The sequence below is a fragment of the Triturus cristatus genome, chromosome 10 (genome assembly GCF_964204655.1).
Source record: "Triturus cristatus chromosome 10, aTriCri1.1, whole genome shotgun sequence".
Lineage (NCBI taxonomy): Eukaryota > Metazoa > Chordata > Amphibia > Caudata > Salamandridae > Triturus > Triturus cristatus.
Window position 1 is genome coordinate 992,575,140 of NC_140593.1, and position 22,097 is coordinate 992,597,236.

Consider the following 22,097-nt stretch of genomic DNA (forward strand, 5'->3'; position numbering starts at 1 on the left):
GCGCTTAAATTATGATGAGCCGGGTAAATTAGCCTACAAGATAGCGCTATCAAACTATAAAATACTTCTTATCTCAGAAAAGAAAAAATATTTCACTCATCAGATTGAGTCAGCTGCTAATTCACCCAAGGAATTGTTTGCGGTGATTAACAAACTGGCCACATCCAATAATACAGGTAGGAAGGTCAATCAGAAATTTTGCAATGACATTGCCGATATTTTTAAATCTAAGGTCTTAGATATCTTTCAAGCATTTAAAGAGGTTTCTGATTCCTGCCCTTTACCACTCTCATGTGGCTTAGACATTACTAATCACATGTCATTTGCATTATCCCCGGTCTCCTTAGATGAAGTCAGAAATGATGTACTTCAATCTAAGTCTGGTTCACCATTGGATCCTTGTCCACCGACTTTCCTCAAAGAATTGGCAAATTTGGTGAGTCCAGGCCTTACAGATATCTTTAATTTGATGTTTTCCTCTGGTGTTTCCCGATTTGCTGGAAGGAGACATCTATTTTGCCTGTATTAAAAAAAATCCACCTTAGACGCCACAAATCCCATCAATTATCGACCTATCGCTAGACTGCCTTTGCCTGCAAAAATAGTGGACTAAATTATGAACAATCAACTGTCACAATTCATTAATGCGAACAGCTTGTTGGATCATTCCCAGTTCGGCTTCCACAAAGATCATAGCACGGAGACCGCACTGATCAAAGCTTCAGAAGGGATCAGAGCAGTAATGGATGGAGGAGGCGCGGCGGCCCTCGTGCTTCTTGATCTATCCGCTGCTTTCGATACGGTGGATCACTCCCTCTTGCAAAATTGCTTGGAGAAGTTGGGAGTAGGAGAGATGGCGCGGGCACTTCTGGCCTCCTTTCTTACTGATCGAAGATCCACCGTATCTATCGACTGTTTTAATTCAGACCCCTACACTCTACCATGTGGTGTCCCTCAGGGCAGTTCACTAAGCCTCTCATTGTTCAATATCTACGTCTCTGAATTGGCCCCTCTCATCCGGGAATTTGAGTTCAACCTGACCACGTATGCCGACGATACCCAGATTGTGATAGCGGCACATATACCTCAACATTCCCCGGCCTCGCAGTTTAGATGCTGCAGGAGTGCCATTAATAGATGGATGACGGCACACTACCTAAAACTCAATTCCAATAAAACGGAAGTCTTGATTTTTGGCAGTATACAGCCCCCCTGGAATGATCTGTGGTGGCCAGCGGAGTTGGACCCACCACCAAAGCCAGTGGTCAAAGTAAAGAATCTGGGTGTGCTAATGGATAATAGATTGACTTTTTGCCACCACACGAATGCCGTGGTGTCTGCCTCTTACTTTCTCATAAAGAACATAAGGAAAATATTTCCTTACATTCCCGACAACACCAGAAAAACAGTAGTTTCTTCCCTTATTCAATCTAAGTTAGACTACTGTAACGGCCTATACCTCAACGCCCAGAAGCAGTGTCTGAGGAAACTTCAGATGATTCAGAACTCGGCAGCTCGCCTTTTATCTGACACCCCCAGACTTTGCTCAGTTTCTAATGAAATTCGCAATCTTCATTGGCTTCCAGTATCTCGGCGTATTGAATTCAAGACACTTTGCATCGTATTCAAAGCTCTGCATCACCTAGGCCCATCTTTTCTGCAGGATCTTTTTACATGGTACCAACCAACCAGACATCTTCGGTCTTTGGGGGCACGACTATTGTTGGTACCGAGAATTCACACGGCGCACTGGGGAGACCGTAGTTTTTATTATGGTGCATCGAAATTGTGGAACTCCCTTCCTTTTCAACTCAGGAATGTTAGCTCCTTGACGGTTTTCAGAAAGCAACTAAAAACCTGGCTCTTTCAGTATTAGGGGCGAGTTTGCGGCTGGCATTCCCTAGCGCCAAGACACCTCCGGGTATTTGTGCGCTATTATAAATCTTTTTAACATAACATAACATGAAGATTACCAATAAGTAATACAAACATTACCGCTTCGTCTCTCTTCCTGGTCTCAGTTTCTTATACCCTTGAAGTTACAGCAAGCAATTTACACAGCAGTGATTGACAGAGAAAAACATGATGTAATAGTCATGAATTTATTATTTAATGATATTATGGTGTTATTAAAAGAAAAAAAATAGTCACAGCACTTGAGCTGCAGAACGAAATTGTTTAGCAGAAATGGAAATTATTATAATATAGTGTTTAACAAAAGTAACATTAGTAGCCCAAGTTGCTGTTTACATCCAATATTAATAAGCAAGTGGGAGGGCATGTCTTGTATATTTTCTCTTATTTTTTTTTTTTTTTAAGGAAAAGGCTTACAAAATATTTTCCAAATAGACAGAAGATTATATGTTTTTGGTAAAAAAGGATTATCATAAAGCAAAAAAACCGATGATGTGTGAATCGAGTCAGTTGCATTACAGAACATTAGTTTCGAACAATCCTTAAAACAAAGGCATGCATGATGGGATCTTTTCTTACTGAAGACCTTTTCTTGTGCACAACAAAAGTCTCTCAAGCCTCTCGGAACGGAAAGGGCTCCTTTCTCTTTATAAGAGTGGACCCAGATTCTTCCAAGTGATTTTATTTAAGCAATCACTATGTCGCCATGATGCGTTTCGGCCGGAAAAGACGGCCTTGATCACATGGCTCCTTTCTCTTTGTGGGAGAGGGCCGGTAAATCAGCAGACAACAAAGGAGCATGTGAAAGGTACCGCAGACCTGCTAAATATTTCCAGGACCACACTGTCATCTAAGTTGCTTAGTCATCATAAAGATCATTTTGCAAAACTGGCTGTAGAAGCAGTACTCAGACTCAAAGATTTTGGCAATTTGGAAGCAATTCATGTTATGAAAAAACTAGGAGGAAGTCTTCTGGAATCATATCTTGATGAAGGTATGGTCGTTTTTGATCTCTGGCTTTAGCCAAAACATTGTGAGTTACTAAGATTATATATAATATGTTTAGTTGTACGGCTTTCAGCCAGCCCTCTTCATCCAGTAGTCTGTTGGTAATGTCTTTAACATTTTTCTTCTGCCCATGTACAGCATGGTCTTGTGGAATGCCCACTTTAGGCTTTGGCTTACCATACTGTAATCGCATTCTGGATTTTTCACAAGGAGCATATCCACACACAAAATAGTTGCCTTTATTGTCAGGGGTTACTATGCCAATGTGCTTTGAAAAAGAATATTTTTTACTTAAAGACATTGTTTTATATTTGTGAGGGCCTGACAGCTCTCCCAACAATTAAATTCTTTCAGAAGCGATAACAAAACAAACGGTGACAAAGCTGAGAGGCTAGCAGCTAATGCCAGATCTATTGGCTTTGCTAATGCTGGTTTATCCATTTTGGCTGGTATAAGTTGGCCATATCTTCCTCTCCTACGTTTATCCTAATTAACCGGTTTGTAGCATGTGCCGTTGTAGAGACACATGCTCTGCGTACTTCTGCCATTTAGTTTTGGGTGCAGATGTTAAAGTGGGTTGTTTGGATCACACATTATACCATCGTCCAGACAGGAGAAAGTGGATCCACTGTCTTAAGGCTTCAGAACATGTTTGTGTTGGCTCTTTAAAATCCAGCTTTCCTACTCCTTTCCAGACAAAGCCTTTGTGCAAACTGATGACTCTCACAGCAAGTAGTAGTGGCTCAAAGCAGAAGTACCCAAAACGTGGGTACAGTGCACTGTGAGCTCTCTGCTCATGGCTTTCCCCTCACCTTCCTGAAGCAGTAATCCGAGATGGGCAGGCCCTGCCTATCAATTTCCTTACCTTGAAAAATAAGCTGCAGTCTGCTCTGCAACCCTACCATAAAGCAAATGGCAGGGTTTAAGACGACCTAATCAGCAGTCCTTTGCATACAAGAACTTCATGGAATTTCTAAAGGTATCCCTATCTCCACCCTTTAATGTCTGTATCTCCAGCCTCAGGAATGTAGGCAATGCACTTCATCGGTCTTTGGTAAGCTGTTCCATCCTCCATATTCTGCTATGCTAAATCAGGGGCTTCCAAAATTGATCCCACTTGCCTCAGTACTCAGATTCACACAACAATTCTGCCAGCATCTGCGTGGGGAGATATGAAGCATTAGCCCTAGTTGCTAGCCAGTGAACAGTCTTATTTTTATGTTGATTGAAGTTTTCCTCTGCCGCCCTCCACAAAGGGGGCACTTCCCCAGTACAATGACGTAGGGAGTTGCCGCAGAGGGCACCTGGATGGTGGTACTGGAGGGGCAGTATGACAGCTGTGAGTGTTGAGATGTGGCAGAGGCAGACAAATCTGAGCTGCTCAGGCTTCCCTGCTGGGTTGCCGTGCCAAGTGCTTGCCACCCAGAGTTAGACTCCGTGACCCACGGAACATCGGGTGGGTTGGGAGTGTAGGGTAGCAAAGGCGATTGTGATAAAGCTGCCGATGAGGCCTGGGCTTTTGCTTGAGACTGAGATGTTGCAACCCCACCTCTTTTGCTGGCAATGGCGTCGCAGGAGGGAGTACTCAGACTTGCGATTGGAATGGTATGTTGGGGATCAGAGCACCGGCTACTTATACTTGAATATAGGGTATCCACTGATCCCTTCAAAGAACCAACAGTTTGCTCAAGTGCAGAGATACGAGTGTGAGAAGTGTGGCTCAATGATTAGAGCGGCAGACCCTGATGCAGAGGTCTAGCCCGGGACCAGGGTTCAATTCCCCGCCTCGGCGGGTCTTGGGCTCAAAAATTCCACGGACCTGATAATTCTCGCCTCGGTGCCATTCCAATCTTGGAGTCCCACTCTGCAACTCTGGGCAATAGCTTGCTTAATCTCCACAACGGCCCCCACAAAGCTAAGGATGCCTGGCCTCCACCTTGGGGGTGCCCAGGAGTGGACGCCTCACAGGGAAAGCCAGGATGGGTTCCACAGCGGTATTCGTACAAGCGCCTTGAGACCCTTGCGGGTGAGTAGTGCGCTATACAAGCATCAATTTACAATTTACATTTTTTATGAGTGTCAAACCATTTAGGGCAGAAATAATCTTCCTTTCAAAGTCTTTGAAAGAAGCCAAAAGATTGTCATCTGGGGTGTCCTTCCTCGTAACTACAGGATAGACCGCTGTAGGTTTAGATGAGGCATGCACACACTCTGGGATAATCTTCCTGCTCGATTTGTTGACAGTGGGCATCCCCGGGTTGGAATTTTTGCGTCTGGTTCCCACCAAATCCCTTTTTACTCATCCCAAGTTTCCTCCGCCTGCTATGACCTCCAAAAAATAAAATATTTCTAAATCCTTCACTCTTCAATACCTCCACTATTGTTTTCAATCAAAATACCAGACTAACATGTCTACTTCTCAAATTTCATATTTCACTATACTAATTCACCACTAATCCTTTATGCTACTCACCAAAAAAAGCACTTCAACACCCCATCAGGGCTAACAAGCGCTATATAAATGCAAACCGTTTTCCCTCTTCTATCCGTCCGCTATCCTTCGCAATCCCAATAACTGACTAACATATCCACCACTCAAATTACAATCATATTTCACTATACTACTTCACCACTAATCCTTTATGGGTTCCAGAGTAGCGTGGTACTCGCTGAAAAAGCGCTTCGCCGCCTCGTCAGGGTAGTAAGCGCTATATAAATGCCATTACAATACAATATATACACACACACATACATATACACACACAGATATATATATACACACACTTTTTTTTGTATTCTAAAGTTCATACCTATTGGCACACATTCCCCTCGGGATTTACTATAGCTATTTGTCGTAACGGAATAAATGGTCCGTATTCCGGTTGGTATGTTCATGTAGTTTATTGGTAATAAATAAATGAAGTAAGATACAGGGACAAAACCAAGTAAGAAACCCCAACAGGAGCAGCCTGCTTGCTGCTCAGCCCTACTCTCAACTGACATTCATGCACGCATACAACACTCTATGACATCATACACTCATGCTAACATTCCACACCATACACTGGCTGAGCAGCAAGCTAGAAGCCAACACAACACTTCTCCCCCCTTTAATAAAACACCAAAAATTGAAATGCCAAGAATAAGCATAACGACGACATTACAGGGAAGAAGCAAGCAGTCTGAATGTCAATAAACAAAAACAACTAAATGAAAACATATTGCAATTATTATGATAGAGGATTCTGCAATAAAACAATAGAATTAATATGCAGACTAACAATGAGAGGATAAACACTAAAATAAGAAGGAAAATGGGAAATGCAAACCTCGAAAAGGAATAACAGATATAATCCAAATAACACACACCCATCTTCCCCCTTTAATAGAACGGCAAAGAATCATGTGTAGGAAGAGCAACAGAAAAGGAAAAGTAGGAAATATCAACAAGCTAAGGAGATACTAACAAAGTTCATAAGGACAACACTAGAGTAGATGGAGACGAAACACACATAACAAAAGGAATTGACGCTCCAAATCACCACCAAACATGCTAGTTGGCCATACCAGAATGAAGATGGCAAGAAGAAACAGCAACAGAAAACAGACAGTGCCAGTCAGAGACAAGAAAAACACTCACAGCTGAATAGCGATGCGTAAGTAAACTCATTTGGAATTAGAGAATACACCTGAAATAGTAATAGTAATATAGTAAAGCGATACAATGAAAATCCACCAACAGGTACCATGGAAGGCGGAAAACAAAGTGTCTCAGATACCAAGAACAAGAATATGAAGATAAGAAACCATAATACAAACAAAAGCTGTTACAACACAATTACATACACAACGTATGCCCTAAAGGAAGGCACAGTAAGTAAATGCAACATAAAGTACTGTAACCACTAATGTATGAAAGAAACATTGTGAAAGACAATCACAAAAGATAAGAAACATGTAAAATAATGTAACATCATGGATAACCTAGTAAATGACCTGACGAGTCACGAAACATGAATCACGAAAGATAAGGCCCCTGTAAAATAAGGTAACCCTTGGATAACATAGTAAATGACCTGACGAGTCACTAAAAATGGCAAGGAGACCTACCATAAAAGATAACAGAGTTGGTGACCTGACGAGTCACGTAACATATAAATGTAACATACTAAGATACCTGAACTGATGACCTGGCAAGTCACGTAACATAAAAGCAAACTATTCTTCAGATTTCAATAATAAAATCCCTATGGAATTTTTTAAGCCTATAAACGTTGCAATAAAAACTATGATAAAAACACTTTAGATTCATCTTAGAATTGAGAAGTAATCATATGTAAAGCCAGTAGGCTATTAAAATACAAGCGCTAAACCCTGCAAATACTGGTCCTCTGAGGGATTAAACACCCTGTAAAATAGGTAGAAACAATAGTTAACCAAAATGTCAGCGTAACATGCGAGAACACTAGGAAATGCATATTGGCAAAATGGTTCATAAAGAAAAGATAAGCCTTTTAACTTAAACCACGTTCCATAAAATAATGAGATAAAACAAATAAAGTGGTCACCGTAGTCATTGTAGAGCTGGAGCTGCAGCATTATACGGAATGGAACAGTACCTTGCGTTGTGAAATGAACCATGGATTTGGAAGGAAATGCACCACACATGAAGTTCCCTGCAGAAACATGCTAAAACGTGGACTTTTCATTTTCTAAAACGGTGCAGTGGTGCTAAATGACCGCTAGATGGCACTGCTACGTGGCCAATGAAACTGTAATGCTGTATTCACGATGCCATGACGATGAAAAAAAAATAATGTTTTCCTTCCATTTCTTCTTTTTAGGTCTCGCCTGAGACAGCGCTTTAGCGCTGCTCTGGCGAGACTTATAGTAAGCGAGTTTTGGAAGTGCAAACAGTGGCTTTTCAGGCCTCCAAATACAGTGCATGTGCGCCGTCCGGGCGCGCGCACCATTTGGAGGCCTGAAAGCACTCGTTTGCTTTCACTTTCGGGCCACACGGCCGCTTTGAAGTGTGATCGCGATCGCGATCACTTACATTTCGCGGGCGCCATCTGTCTTTCCTCCGTCTGGCCGTCATGGCTCATGAAGCACAGCGCTCTCCCAAGCGCCTCGCTCTGCCCCTCCCCCACCTCGTTGTCGGCTTCTTATTACAAGCTTCCCGTGTCACGCGGCCAATGCTTGTTTTATCTAACGGTAGCACTCCATCTCCCAAAGTTACAACCTCACCGATCTAACAAAGACAATACCGTTTCTTCCGGAATTTCAGTCCCTCAGCCCTGTGCTCGCTCTTCAGAGTGCAGAATGTAAAAGATATTTTAACAACGCGTAGGATTTTATATTAAAAAATGTCACTCAACACCACAAAGCCCACCTTGATCACCCTGCTTTAAGATGGTAACCCGAGAGGCAGTGCAGGCAACGGGCCAGAATAAAGAGACCCTTCTTCGGGCTGTTAATTAAGTAAGGGCAGGCGGGAAGGTCACAGTTGTTATTATACCTTTATTATGACCAAACAAACGTCGAAAAACTGCGCAGATTGCTTTTTTTTCATGAGCAAAAATCCATTACATTCACATGCCCCTAAAAAACATAAAACTCGTTGCGGAAAATCTCAGCTTTTTTTACATTTACTTATCCTCTGCAAATTTGTAATTCTGAAAGCAGTTTGGCGTAGAACTTAATGTCAAACGTTCTGTTCTTAAACCGCCACAAAATGTTGCATTGAATTAAAGGAGACACCCAGGTCTTCATAAAGCTCCCTCCTAATTAATTAAATAAAATGTCAACTTTCGGAGACATTTTGTGCAAATCCCCAGTGTATGCAAGACTTTCCATGAAGAAAGCTGTGTGACAATGGCTGTGCATTCCCATGGCAGGCAGTAAATGTGTGCACTCACAAGTATCCTCTAAGCGTTAGCCACCCTTTGAGGGTGCCTCAGGCAGACGCAGTGACTCGGTGTACTTCGCTCAAGCACTAGTAACGCGGCCAATGCTTGTTTTATCTAACGGTAGCACTCCATCTCCCAAAGTTACAACCTCACCGATCTAACAAAGACAATACCGTTTCTTCCGGAATTTCAGTCCCTCAGCCCTGTGCTCGCTCTTCAGAGTGCAGAATGTAAAAGATATTTTAACAACGCGTAGGATTTTATATTAAAAAATGTCACTCAACACCACAAAGCCCACCTTGATCACCCTGCTTTAAGATGGTAACCTGAGAGGCAGTGCAGGCAACGGGCCAGAATAAAGAGACCCTTCTTCGGGCTGTTAATTAAGTAAGGGCAGGCGGGAAGGTCACAGTTGTTATTATACCTTTATTATGACCAAACAAACGTCGAAAAACTGCGCAGATTGCTTTTTTTTCATGAGCAAAAATCCATTACATTCACATGCCCCTAAAAAACATAAAACTCGTTGCGGAAAATCTCAGCTTTTTTTACATTTACTTATCCTCTGCAAATTTGTAATTCTGAAAGCAGTTTGGCGTAGAACTTAATGTCAAACGTTCTGTTCTTAAACCGCCACAAAATGTTGCATTGAATTAAAGGAGACACCCAGGTCTTCATAAAGCTCCCTCCTAATTAAATAAATAAAATGTCAACTGTCGGAGACATTTTGTGCAAATCCCCAGTGTATGCAAGACTTTCCATGAAGAAAGCTGTGTGACAATGGCTGTGCATTCCTATGGCAGGCAGTAAATGTGTGCACTCACAAGTATCCTCTAAGCGTTAGCCACCCTTTGAGGGTGCCTCAGGCAGACGCAGTGACTCGGTGTACTTCGCTCAAGCACTAGAACAGCCCCTCTCTGATAGTCGTTGTTTTCTCTGTTAAGTTGTTTGTTGTCTTGTTGTCTTGCTGCCTCTCATGCTCGTGTGCACTGGAAAAGAGGAGTGAGGATAGTATTTAATGTTCTTTGCGGCTCTTGTTCTGTGAGATTTCATGCAGCTGAAAGCCGCCCCGTCCTGTACATTTTTTCTAGGTGTCAGAAACAGACCTGCTGGCTGAGACCCTCTTGGTTACTCAGCGAGTCTGTTTCATTTTTGAAACATTTCTTCCGCCAGCCTGTTAATTTGTAAATGCATGAAGACAGGGTGAAGGTAAGATTCTTTCTGTTTCTCTTGTAAGCCATGGGCCGGACATTGGAGGAGGGGGAGGGTTAGAGCCGGCCACGGTATTAGAAACAAGAAGAATCTTACCTCCCCCCTTGTCTTCATGCATTTACGAATTAACAGGCTGAAAGACAAAATGTTGCAAAAATTAAACAGACTCGCTAAGTAACCAAGAGTGTCTCAGTAAGCAGGTCTGCTTCTGACGCCTCTGGAAACTTTCAAGGCAGCTCTAATCACTGTGCCTCCTGCAGAGCCCGGAACTTGCACAGTAATTATCTACCGAGTGCGGGAAGCACGAGTCAACTACAAAGCATTGTGAGGGAAGCCGTTAACAACAAGCATTTGCAATGCAATAGGTCTCGCAGTTACACGAGTTAAAGCTATTGGCATTGTAAATGACAATGCCAATAGGCATTGTTATTTGCAATGTCAATAGCTCAAACTCTCGTAAATGCGAGACCTAATGCATTGCAAATGCTTGTTCTCTTTGGGACCACCCCACTGGAAAGAAAGTACATCAAAATGACGATTGCAAGCTGGAAACACCTCATCCTTGTCATCCAGCACGGAATGGGTAGTGCTTGATGTGGAGGTGAAAACGAGTGACGAGTTTGCCAATTGCTTGAAGAAGAAAAAACAAAACAAACGTGATTGGCAATGGTTGGCAGCACAAAGGAGCTCCGGTGGTGCAAAATGGATGCACGCAGCACGACGGCGCGCCGGGTGGCTCCAGGCACGTCGATGCATGCAGGAACATAGAGGAACGAATGCAGCTCCGATTCGAATCCAGTAGATGTCACGAGAAAACAGAGGCAGCAGAAATGACGGTGAGAGCGCGAGAGGCTGTTTGTGCGCTCGAGCAGTATTTTGAATTTAAAATGACGGTTGGGAACAGATGCGTGGATCGGGTCCTCGAGTAAGCCAAAAACCAAATAAAAATGTCTCCATTAAAACACTGCCACCGTAATTTTTACCACTGTCACGATTCATTCAGAGCAGCGCAGGGCACCTAGGGCACCCAGGATGTGTCAATGAGACAGTAGAAAACAACTCTTGTCCACAGCCAAGGGTCACATGCCCAAATCCGCTTCCCAGATCTGGACCCTGTCCTCTACTCTGTAAACGTATCCAGACCAGATACCCCGGTTCTTTTCCTCTTAGTCCCGTTAATGACAGGTTGTGAGCAGAAGGAGCAGGCAGACAGAAACTTGTTTAAACAGGGCGCGCGAGCCGGCAATGGGGCAAGTAGGTAACAAGGTAGACGGAAGCAGGAATCGGGGACAGTTCATTTTTGCGAAGTGCCAAATGGGGTCGCAATTTCTTCGACTTAGGTGGCAGCGATTTCCCACTTACACTCCCGCAATCAGATTAGTTAATGGCTCCAAAACAATACATAAAGGTCCTTAAAAACGCTAACAAAGAGGAAAAATGAAGACTCATTTACAGATCCAATTAGGTTAGAAGGACATCGGCAAATACAGCAGGGACTGGCACGAAGGTGTTGAGGGCGACCGGTGGGAGGTCACTGTAGGGGTTCGTAAGATGGTGCCAGTAAGCTTAAAAGTACGAAGGTTTCCAGAATGCCTTAAAGGTTCATAAGTAGTTGCAAGATCATACCTTGTAGTTGCTTAGTTTTTCAAAGTTCAAAAGTCCTTGAGAAACAGATGTAGGTTCTTCAATCGTCGCCAGTGTCGTAACGGAATAAATGGTCCGTATTCCGGTTGGTATGTTCATGTAGTTTATTGGTAATAAATAAATGAAGTAAGATACAGGGACAAAACCAAGTAAGAAACCCCAACAGGAGCAGCCTGCTTGCTGCTCAGCCCTACTCTCAACTGACATTCATGCACGCATACAACACTCTATGACATCATACACTCATGCTAACATTCCACACCATACACTGGCTGAGCAGCAAGCTAGAAGCCAACACAACACTATTTAAAAAAAAAAAGTCAATCACTTGTTTCTGGTAGCAGCCACGCCGGCAGTCCGGACTTCATTGATGACGCATCTGGCATCAAACAAACATAATGTGAAGGGGCGGATTCATAACAGGACTTCAGACTAGGGGTACATAATATGAGAACTGCCCACCTGGCAGCACCAGCCAGACTCCGTTTTAAAAGAAATTCTCATTCTCTCTCGCTCGCTCATTCTCTCTCTCACACTCAAGAGATGTTTTCGCCTGGAACCCTACAGTCTTACAATACACTGATAAAATAATCGCGGTGCCCACCTTTAATATGCTCTGGGGTGGTCACTGGCAAATAATCGAGAACAGTGCACAAATGACTTCATTACAACCAAGTGAATGTAGCCCAGCCTGAAGACAGCCCACAGAGGAACTCGAGGTAATGTCCGCGCCCTTCTACCACTGTGCATCCATTTGATAACCCGTGAAACGCCACCTGTCTAAGAGAAGTGACTAGCGACGACTACAAACAGCCAAGAGGCAGATATGTACAAAGATAAGGGCACGGTTTGCGGTACTTACCGACAGATCTCGCGCGGCGGCACGTGACGGGTGCTATTCTCGAGAGGAACGGTACAGGCACCGCGCGCAGGTAATTCTGTGACAATATCAGACGTGCAAGGGACAGTGAGGCATCTCACAACCCTAGAGCGAAGCGAGAAACCCGATCTCTGCTCACTGGAGCGGACCCTGCGCCAAGGGAGCTCACGCCGCGCAACACGAGACTTCCGGGGATAGTTTGTTCCAAGGTCCCTTGTTCTCCTCTCCTCACAGGCAGTGAGTGCCCTTCATGCAAAGCCCGCGCGTCCTCGAGGCGTCCTGCTGACGTCTTAAGAAGGGAGGGTGTCTTGTTTCACCCTGCCTGCTATAACACCACTTTAGATCTAGTTATTACCTAATTAGATGTATACTATCAGCCCGGAACTAATAAACGTTTACTCCATCTTCTGATAACATAAGTACAAGGTAAAGACCACAAACCTTTATGCCAGCGAGGCCTGTTCTACTTCTAAGGCCCGTGTCAGTCACATCTGCTGCCCGCGGGTGAGATGCTGGAGGGCTTGCACGGAAAGGACCGGCGTCCCTCACTGATGCACGGTCCTACCACCTTACAGGGGCTTCCGGGCGCAGACGAGGAGCCGTCCGAGAATGGTCCATTCCTTATTGCAACGGCAAAGCGAGCTCAGTTATTCCGTCCTGAGTTAGTCAAGGCACGAGACGGGGGTCCATACATTACAAGGAGGTAGGTGGTTCAGTGAACAAAGTCTAAGGACACTCACGATACGAGCATCCTTCAAATAAACATATTATGAAGGGTGAGGTCATGAGGTCAGCCGTTTCTGATGGCTATGTCACAAGGGCCAATCACCGTTTTGACAGTAACAGGGAGACCAGCGAAACTCTGGAAAAAACATTTAAAAGTCTTTCAAATATTTGAACGAAGTTATGCAGTTAGAAATGCGTTCCTACCGTCTGAGCTTTAACACGAGGAATGTCCACATGAGTAGCCAAGAAACAGCTTGGCCGGACAGCAGGCTGCACCGACAGGGCGTCTGTGGTTTGGGCAGGGGAGGCATGGCACAGCCTGCAAGGAGTGGGGGCGGGGGCAGGGTTGGTGAAAGAAGGTGCCAGTCACACAGGGGCGCTGCATGACTCAAACACCTGAACATAAAGGGTAACGTTTCTAGCAGTGAGACAAAAATCAGCTTCCACACACGTATCTATAGACCCACTCCAATACTGTGTGCCTGTTTATATGCAGTTTTATCTATGGTGAACCAGACCCGAAGGGTGTCAGAAGCCCTTACAATAACCGTGTTCATTAAAACATTTACGTTTCATTTCATAGAAGACATATTTTAGGTTTCACTTTACAAGAAAACGATTACAAGTTGCATAGGAATGACCCATTTCAATTTAAACAACCAAAAATAACAGAGCAGGGTGCTAAATGACCAGCTCTATGGCAGTCCCTATATGCACAAAACAAAAAATATATCAACCCATAGTGTTGTCACCACAAGGAGAGGAGAGGTTTTGTACAGCATACATCCCAAACTATTGTGTATGAGAGTAATCTTGTATGTGATACTTACAAAAAGGAGGCTCAATCTAAAAGTAGTTGCCTAGGATCACACAATTTGGTCAAGCCGGGTGAGATCTCAGATTTTCCAGTTTCACACTGTGAAGTTCAGTACTAGTTGGGTATGCCTTTAGGACATCAAAGGTTAATACATTGTTTTTTATTGTGAGCGTATGAGATTAATTCGAGCGTTTGTGACAGGCACAATACACGTATAGCGTAAACCTTGCCCAAGGACATAAGATCGCCTCACAAGAACTACACAGACTACATCACATATTTTTTTCCGGTACAGTGGGTCGAACCTGGTTCACTATGGTTGGCAACTGTAGTCACTAACCCACATCGTCTCCCGTGAAAGCTCGGCTCTTATTGGTCTCAAAGTTGTAAGAAGACAGGCAATTATCTCGAGCTGGTCTGAGCTTTCAGTGGCTCGCCCATCTCAACTAATGAGAAACAGTTACCTGGTCATTTGGGGTTCTCAAAGGGGGACTTTTAATATTGAAATTTTTTAGCATAAAAAATGCAATTTCAGGGAATTGTTATGAATTAGGGGGACATTTGGTTGAGTAGGTTAGCCATTTCAGAAAGTAGTAACAGTGTAAGGCAGTGGTCCACTGTGTTTGCGTGGAAAGCACAAATATTGTCTCAGTTTGGGAAAACTAACCTGGGATCAGAATATAAATCCACTAGGTATATTTCTGCATACATTTGTTATAAATACTGCTGTGCAACATGATATTTCGTCTACATACTCTATGTGCACAGCAGCAAAGCTCAACAGCGGGTTATATACAATTACGTGGTATATAAATAAAATATATTGTCTCCATCGTCTCATGGTTTACCTCCACAATGTTTCAACATTCGGTTTTCATTTGTTCTTTAACTTTCCTTTTGTTAATCACATCCAATTTTTGTCCAAAACACATCCAATTTAATATAAAAATCATGAGGACTATAATAAGAAATATTTCTCAGTTACAAATTGAAAACTTGTTTAGTATAGTTTTACTTGATTAACAGATTAAAAACATAGTTTTAAACTGTTAAGAAAGCAGCCTTTTATGTCCCAGCCTTCATATCTTTAATCCTTGAATCTTTTCTCTCCACATGTTTGCCACACAATAATCACTCCTGGTTTCTTTTGCCATATGTGCGTAATGTAAGATGATAGTTTAAATTGTGTTAGCTTATTACCCTCCCAAGCCGGATAAATCAAATACCATTAGGCTTAGAATTAACTATTATTAAACAAACCATTAAAAGACCCAAAGCCTCTGGTCATATGTTGGAACAAAAATTTCAGCAGTGAAAGCGTGTTCCCTGGGACCAATACTATGGTTTGTAGACTCAGAGGTTTCCAAGTGGCGACCTGATATCAGAAGATGACACATGGCGTGGATTTGTAAAGGGCGATTTAGAAACTAGGCACAATACAAAGTGGATCCACTGGGTCCCAGGCACCGAGTCCATATATTAGTAAATGACAAAGTGACATTTTATTATCACAAATCTCTTCCCTATGCCCTTGGCAGAGGAAGGAGGACCAAAGCCCCCCGAACCTCCTCTCCACCCACAACGTTTTGTGGGAATAAGCGCAGTTTCCTCCCGAATGAATGTGGCTTCCTTTTCCTTAGGGCTCATGTGTGTCTGCAGTGACTTCAAGGCGCTCCATCAAATTTGTATTTCACAACAGAATATGCGGTTCTCTTGTGAGGTCAACGATCCAACATGGCTAAGGGAGAGAAAAACGTCTGGCGCCTAGGCTAATCAAGGTCAGACCATTCAGCTCTCGGACTAGCTGATTATGGTAAGTTCTAGTACTCCCTCCCACGAGGATCCTGGGTGCTGATGTCTCCCCTGATGTGCATTGCCATCTTTGAACCACGTCAGAACAAGGGAGGTCAGTGGGTCTCCTTCTCGGTTTTCAGGGACTTCCTCCTGTCCGGACCTCAGAGTAATCCTGCATTACTTCCAGTAGCTCAGAAAACCCTTGTGTTTGTGAAGGGTCCAGATCTCATACGAGGCCAAGGGAGAAATGCAGCAGGAGTCTCACGCGGCGTTCAGGAAAGAACTCCAACAATTAACCTTTTGTTTAAGATATCTATTTGGTCATTTCGGATCACTGTTTACGTCAAGGGTATAATGTGCATTTTTCAGATAGGAAAATTAACTTGAAAATAAGAGGGTAAAAAAAGCCTTCATTATGAGGAATAATTTTCAGATATATGGAATGACTTTTAGAAGGAAGTACGGCAAGTTCTTAATGAAGCGTACAGTTTTTATTTAATTCACCATCCCGACTGATGCAATGGCCAATATGGAATCCCCCATCAAAGAGAGAGGCACAAGGTCAGACCTATTCATGGGTACAAAGAGCATGCCCATTCATTGTAGAATTGCTAAGCTGAATGCCGAGTTTGGGGGCTGTCTTCTATTAGGAGGGGGCACTTACTTGAGATCTGAAAAAATCAAAGTCTTAATAACCACAGTAGTGGAAATGTACACATGTTCGATATACAGTAATCGTTGACAACGGTACACTTATAGAATGATAAAGCAACCTGCACTTGCCTAAATGAAGAAACTGAAGGTGTGCTATAATTTCCTGCAAGTCTGTTTCTACAGACACTAGACTCTAATCTCCTCTATTTTAAGGCATACAGGGATCTGGTAGCTAGAGATTTAGCCTTTTCAAAATATTCATGCATGCTTGTGGAAGCTATAAATTAATTTCTCTAATGGAAATACTAAGAAACATGTCAGACAAATTTATAGACTAAAGATTATGGACAAGGATCTTGCTCATCCTTCTGGAGACGAGATGTAATCTGCATGAAAACTTGTACATGAATCTTGCAACAGGTGACGAAGGATGAGAAACCACATCGGATGTGGTAAATCAGGAGTTACAAAAATCTTCATTCTGTGCTGCCTAAGATCATGAGAATCTTAGCAAAAAGCGGAACTGGTGTACAAGCATGTGGAAAGTAGTATGGGTCAATAACTCCGCTCCGCCGGCAGAGTCCACAGAGTTTTGCCAACTCCATGTTTCGCTTGTGACGTGAAATTGTGGCAAAATTCCGCCAACTGGCGCCATTTTTTCCTGGCAGGGCTCGCCAGCGTTAAATTGGTGAGCGCAAGACTTTGCATCCCATTGCATGAGTTTTGGGTACTAGAACGCCTCCCGGTGAGATTTCTCAATGCGTGAGGTCCCTGCAGGTCACGACCGTTCACGTTGAGAATGCTGCCGCTCGAGTAGAAAATCTACTCAAGCTGCAGACAGAAGCAGCACCCTCTGGCTCGCCGAGTGGTGAAGTCCGCGGTGATTTTACAGCGAGGAACAAACTCCATGTGCTAAAAACCATCATGAGCAATGAAAAGTGCCGAATTCTGCCCGCTTGCGGAACTCCGCGGAATCTCTCACAGTTTTTATGGAAATAATCGGAATTCCGCGGAGTCAAACTACGTGAGTTCCACCCACCCCTGGTGGAAAGGAGTCTGACTAGTCTTTCATAGCAGCACTGCCTCTTGAATTGGGTTTTGGGAAAATTGACTCCAATTCAGGGAAAATTGTACATTGAGGTTCTCCACTGCCTGAAGATATGTGTATGAACTTACAGTTTTTCTATTGCATGTCCACTTTTGAGTTTGGTAAACCCCACACGTGTATTACTAATCTCAACAAGGCTCTCATTAGAAACCAGTACCATATCTATAGTCTTTGCTTGTAAGTAGCTTGGATCTGATGACTCTTTGTTTGTTCTGATAATGCAAGATGAAGGTGTTGTCCATGTGAATTAGGGTGGAATTTCTCATGAATAATGGGAGAAAAGACTTGAGTAAGATAGACAGTGACAGTATGCTGCAATGATTGCTGATCTGTCGGTTGATCCCGACCGTGATATGGGGATTGCTGGATGTGGATTTTGGAAAGGCACACTCTTTCCATTCTTCCTTTGGAACCATCATCGACGAGATTGTAGTGCAGAATGCAAGCTTTATGACACTGCTCACAACTTTCCAGACTTTGAGGGCCTGAAGGAGTAGTGACCCCCAAAGTGGCCTCGTGCAACTTAGCACAAGGAACCATGGAATGAATGAGGTCATTGAACCTGTAAGGAAGGAAACATGACGCGCAGACTAACAACGATTCATCAGGAAAAATGTTCACAACTGAAGTATGTAGTGAGATTTCTGAATTATACACTTTTGAAAAGATTATAAGCAGACCAAAACCTGCATAAAAGTAATCCAGACTTGGATGTTAAGTACCTATCTAAAGTCAAATCTGCCAAAAACTGAATGCTCCTTGTTTGCCAACACGTCTACATAAAATCAGATTCAAGCTTTAATTTCGAACATGAACCTAGACAATATCACCCCATAGCTGACTAACAGTGCAAAATCATTTTAAAAGAGCCTTGGCTTAGCCCTCCCATTCAAAGAACTCACTATATATGTGCATATGTACATACTATACTGAAGATTGGCAGCAGATCTGGTGCAAGGCTGAATTTCACCTTTCTTCTCCAACTGTTCCCACGAGTTATGAATTACTCAGAATCGCTGTTTCATGATGTTCTATTGTACAAGAAAACTTCAGGGCAAATGCCCTTTTTGCTTTGCTTTTTGACAGTTTGGTCACTTTTTTCTATAGTACGGTACTGCTACCTTCAACAAGATGTTTGCAATCATCTAACCCTTGTGACTGCCGTTGGGGTTCACCCAGAGCAACAAAGCTTCCAGAACTTAGGGACAGTCCTAATAAGGTAGAGACGGGATGGTGCTTCGGGGGTGGACAAGGAGTAGGAAATCACAAGAAAGGGAAGAAGATAACCTAACTTTTCAATATTTTGAAAGAAGGATTCTAAAAATGAGCTTCATACAAAGGTATAACCCAATTTCATTCTATCACATAAAATGAGTTTACATATCAATTTAAAGTGGTAACGATAAACCGCAGAATAAAAAAAAGCAATAATTGGTAACACAACACTGCGCACACACATCTAGGAAAATGTCAGGTGTAAAAGGGTCATACATGTAGCATGGAACAATATAAGGGTTTTCAGAGAATGGAGTACATGGAAGGCAGGGTTTTCATGAACAGGGTGCTGCAATAGAGAATTCTCAAAGTTGTAAGCTTTGCAGTATAAGCTTTGTGTAAATTAAGTGGACAGAGCAGCAGGGATTTTGAACCATAGCAAATGAACTGTGATGGAAAGTAACATAAGCCTGGGATTCTGAATAGCAAACCGCTACTATGAGTTGTACTCTGGTCATGAGAGTTGAAAAAATATGCTTAAGACAGCACATAAGCTCCATGATAAAATACAGGGAAAGTTATACAAACACAGAGGTTCCAAGTGAAAGATCAAACATGCAGATAAGTTGATGGAAATCAGTGATTCCAGATGTCAAGTTACGTACGATAAGTCCTTTAAGGCCCATGGGTAATCATGATTACTCTAATTTAATTTAAATTCTGTCTTTATTTGTTGGGTTTACTCATTAATATGCTTTACATTCTGTGCCAGTTACTGAACCTTCTCCCACCTGCATTCAATGCAGTTTTGTATTCATTTAGTGCCAGTCACTCCTACTATACAGGTCTTAAAAATATTTGGCATCCATGATCGCTGGAATTGTTTTCTAAAAGAGGAAAAGTATCATGTGACACCACTGATTAACCATACAAAAGCATGCAGTTTAGCTGCTTGTTCCAACATACCATTCATTAAACAATACTGTCATGTACAAAAATGTAAATACATTTGCTAAAGGCTACATCACAACAAAGCTCACTTGAAAACTGAATTCTGTGAGTATAATGATGCACTTATTCAAGAAAAATAAATCTAACCACCTACCTGTACCAGAGCAAGCACTTTTTCCTGTACAATGGTGGGAGGATTATTCTTGGGCAAGATGATTTTTACCAGAACACCCTCTATAAAGTCTCGACTAGCCACTAACGTGTGAAAACGATGGCCACAGTTTTTCACGCATGTCTCCAAGATCTACAAACACAAATAAATTTAAAAAAAACAATATTAAAACTCTATTTCACAAATACCAGTTTGGCTGTTCATGAAGAAAAGAAAAACAAGTGTGCCAGCAGTGCCATCATGCGTGAAGTAACCACAATCCTAGGTAACCAGATCTTTTTTTTTTCACACCCTCCCCCACAATCAATGAGAATTACTGATGAAGCGAAAGTCTAATAGTTGAACAAGTTGAGGAATATTTGCTAATAAAACCCTGTCTTCATCATGAGATTTCACGGAGCCTGACTATTATAAACAAAAAAGGACCCTTGAAGCAGAAGAAGGATATTCGAGTTGTAGGATATCTACTGTCGGAGATGAAGACCAGGGACGGGATGGTGGAACCCAGAAGGCCCTAAAACAGATTATTTGGTGAATAAATATCCCTGATATCACACACTAGAAAAGGGGGGCTGGGGAGTGGGGGGGGGGGGGGGGGGGGGGGGGGGAGTCCCAACTCAGACTGAAATATTGGATTCAAGGAACCTTATCAACTTGGACCAAAGAGAAGGAAAACAATAAATGGGAACTTCACTTTTTTGATTGAGATGCATGAGGGTCAGGAAGAACAGCAATCTGATGTGAAGAGTTGGACATGAGATCACTTCCGCCAGGAATGGTATGGGAATCAGGTACCCCTTTAAGGTAGGATTTCAAAAATCTTTCATCAAATACACCAAATTTTCTTAACTAACCCAAATTTGACTGTATGTTTACCCCAAAGTCCTTTTTCAACATTAAGTTGATAATGTCTTACAATTGTTTGACTAGATTCCAGCACAGACCTCATCACACCATCCTATTGGCTCCCATTCTGGTTTCTGAGCCACTAGTATAAGAAAACGTCTTTAAAGTAGTATACAAACAAGAGGAGAAAAGTCTGGAAAATCCAAACTAGAACAGTGATTTGCAAATGTGGATTTTGGCACACATTCGAAATTGCTCATTAATGCCAGGCAGTTTTCCTGAAACCTGGGCAGTTGGACTAAAATCATGCATGTGAATAGTGAGAGATTGGAGGTTACAGGAAATATTGAGAGCCCCCCCAAAAAAGCCCAGAAGAAGCGAGAGAGGGAAGAACCAAGCATGATAACATGATAGCTAGGGTTCCATCTCTAGAGAATTCACTAAAGAGACCATCACTAGCTCCTTTCTGGTACAGTTTCCTCCACTACAGCTAAGCAGATAGCCTGAAACATGCAGACTCTGCAACTTTTCATGCATACAATTTAGCATCATGGGAGACTAGCCGGGAAGCATTTTGGAGTTCGGTGATGGTAGCAATGCAGTTTTACTCCCAGAATTCATGTGCAAAAACCAGATGTGGCATTTCTATTGGCTTTACAAGATGCAAAAGGATTCAAGAAACAATAATGCAATAATTGTCCTGCCTCGCAGGGGTCAGGTGCACATCTTGCATTTAGGCCAATAATCTTTGGATGCATCAGTGAAGGTCTAAAAAGGAACCCCCTCAGGAAGATATGGCCTTCAGCACTCCTGCCATCCTCTACCTCTAAAAGTGCAAAAAGGGCAGAAACTCAATACACAGAATTATCTTACAATGTAGTCATATCCAAGCACATGAAGGCATCTATGGCTACAGCGAAGAAAATGGAAGGAAGAAGAGTGCTTTGGCATTACCTGGGGGGCAGAGTAAGAATTGGAGGGATCAAATGGATGCAATGTAAATCCTTAGCAGCCATCCTGACACTCATTCTCCTCAATGCAGCCAAGAGAAATGTAGAGAATATAGCAAAGAACTGTGCAGAGGCACGGAATAGGGAAGATGGTCTAAGATTTTCTTCTCAAAGAAGTGCAGCCAATGACTGTCAGTCAGAGAAAGAACAAAATAAGTTCCAGCCTCGTTCTAGACTATAGTAATGAGGAATCCAAAGACACTTGGGCAGAAATGTCCAGAGCTCTTCTACATCGTC

General features: G+C 42.7%; 1 protein-coding gene across 10 annotated transcripts in view; it reads right to left on the reverse strand.

Annotated features, from left to right (window-relative positions):
* TOM1L2 (target of myb1 like 2 membrane trafficking protein) overlaps window positions 1-22,097 on the reverse strand; it is a 429,404-nt gene that overhangs the window by 233,048 nt on the left and 174,259 nt on the right. For all 10 annotated transcript variants that reach the window (XM_085628956.1, XM_085628954.1, XM_085628953.1 and 7 more), the window contains exon 4: window positions 19,987-20,136. In XM_085628956.1, coding sequence (XP_085485082.1) covers window positions 19,987-20,136 — 150 coding nt within the window. The remainder of the gene's footprint in view (window positions 1-19,986; window positions 20,137-22,097) is intronic.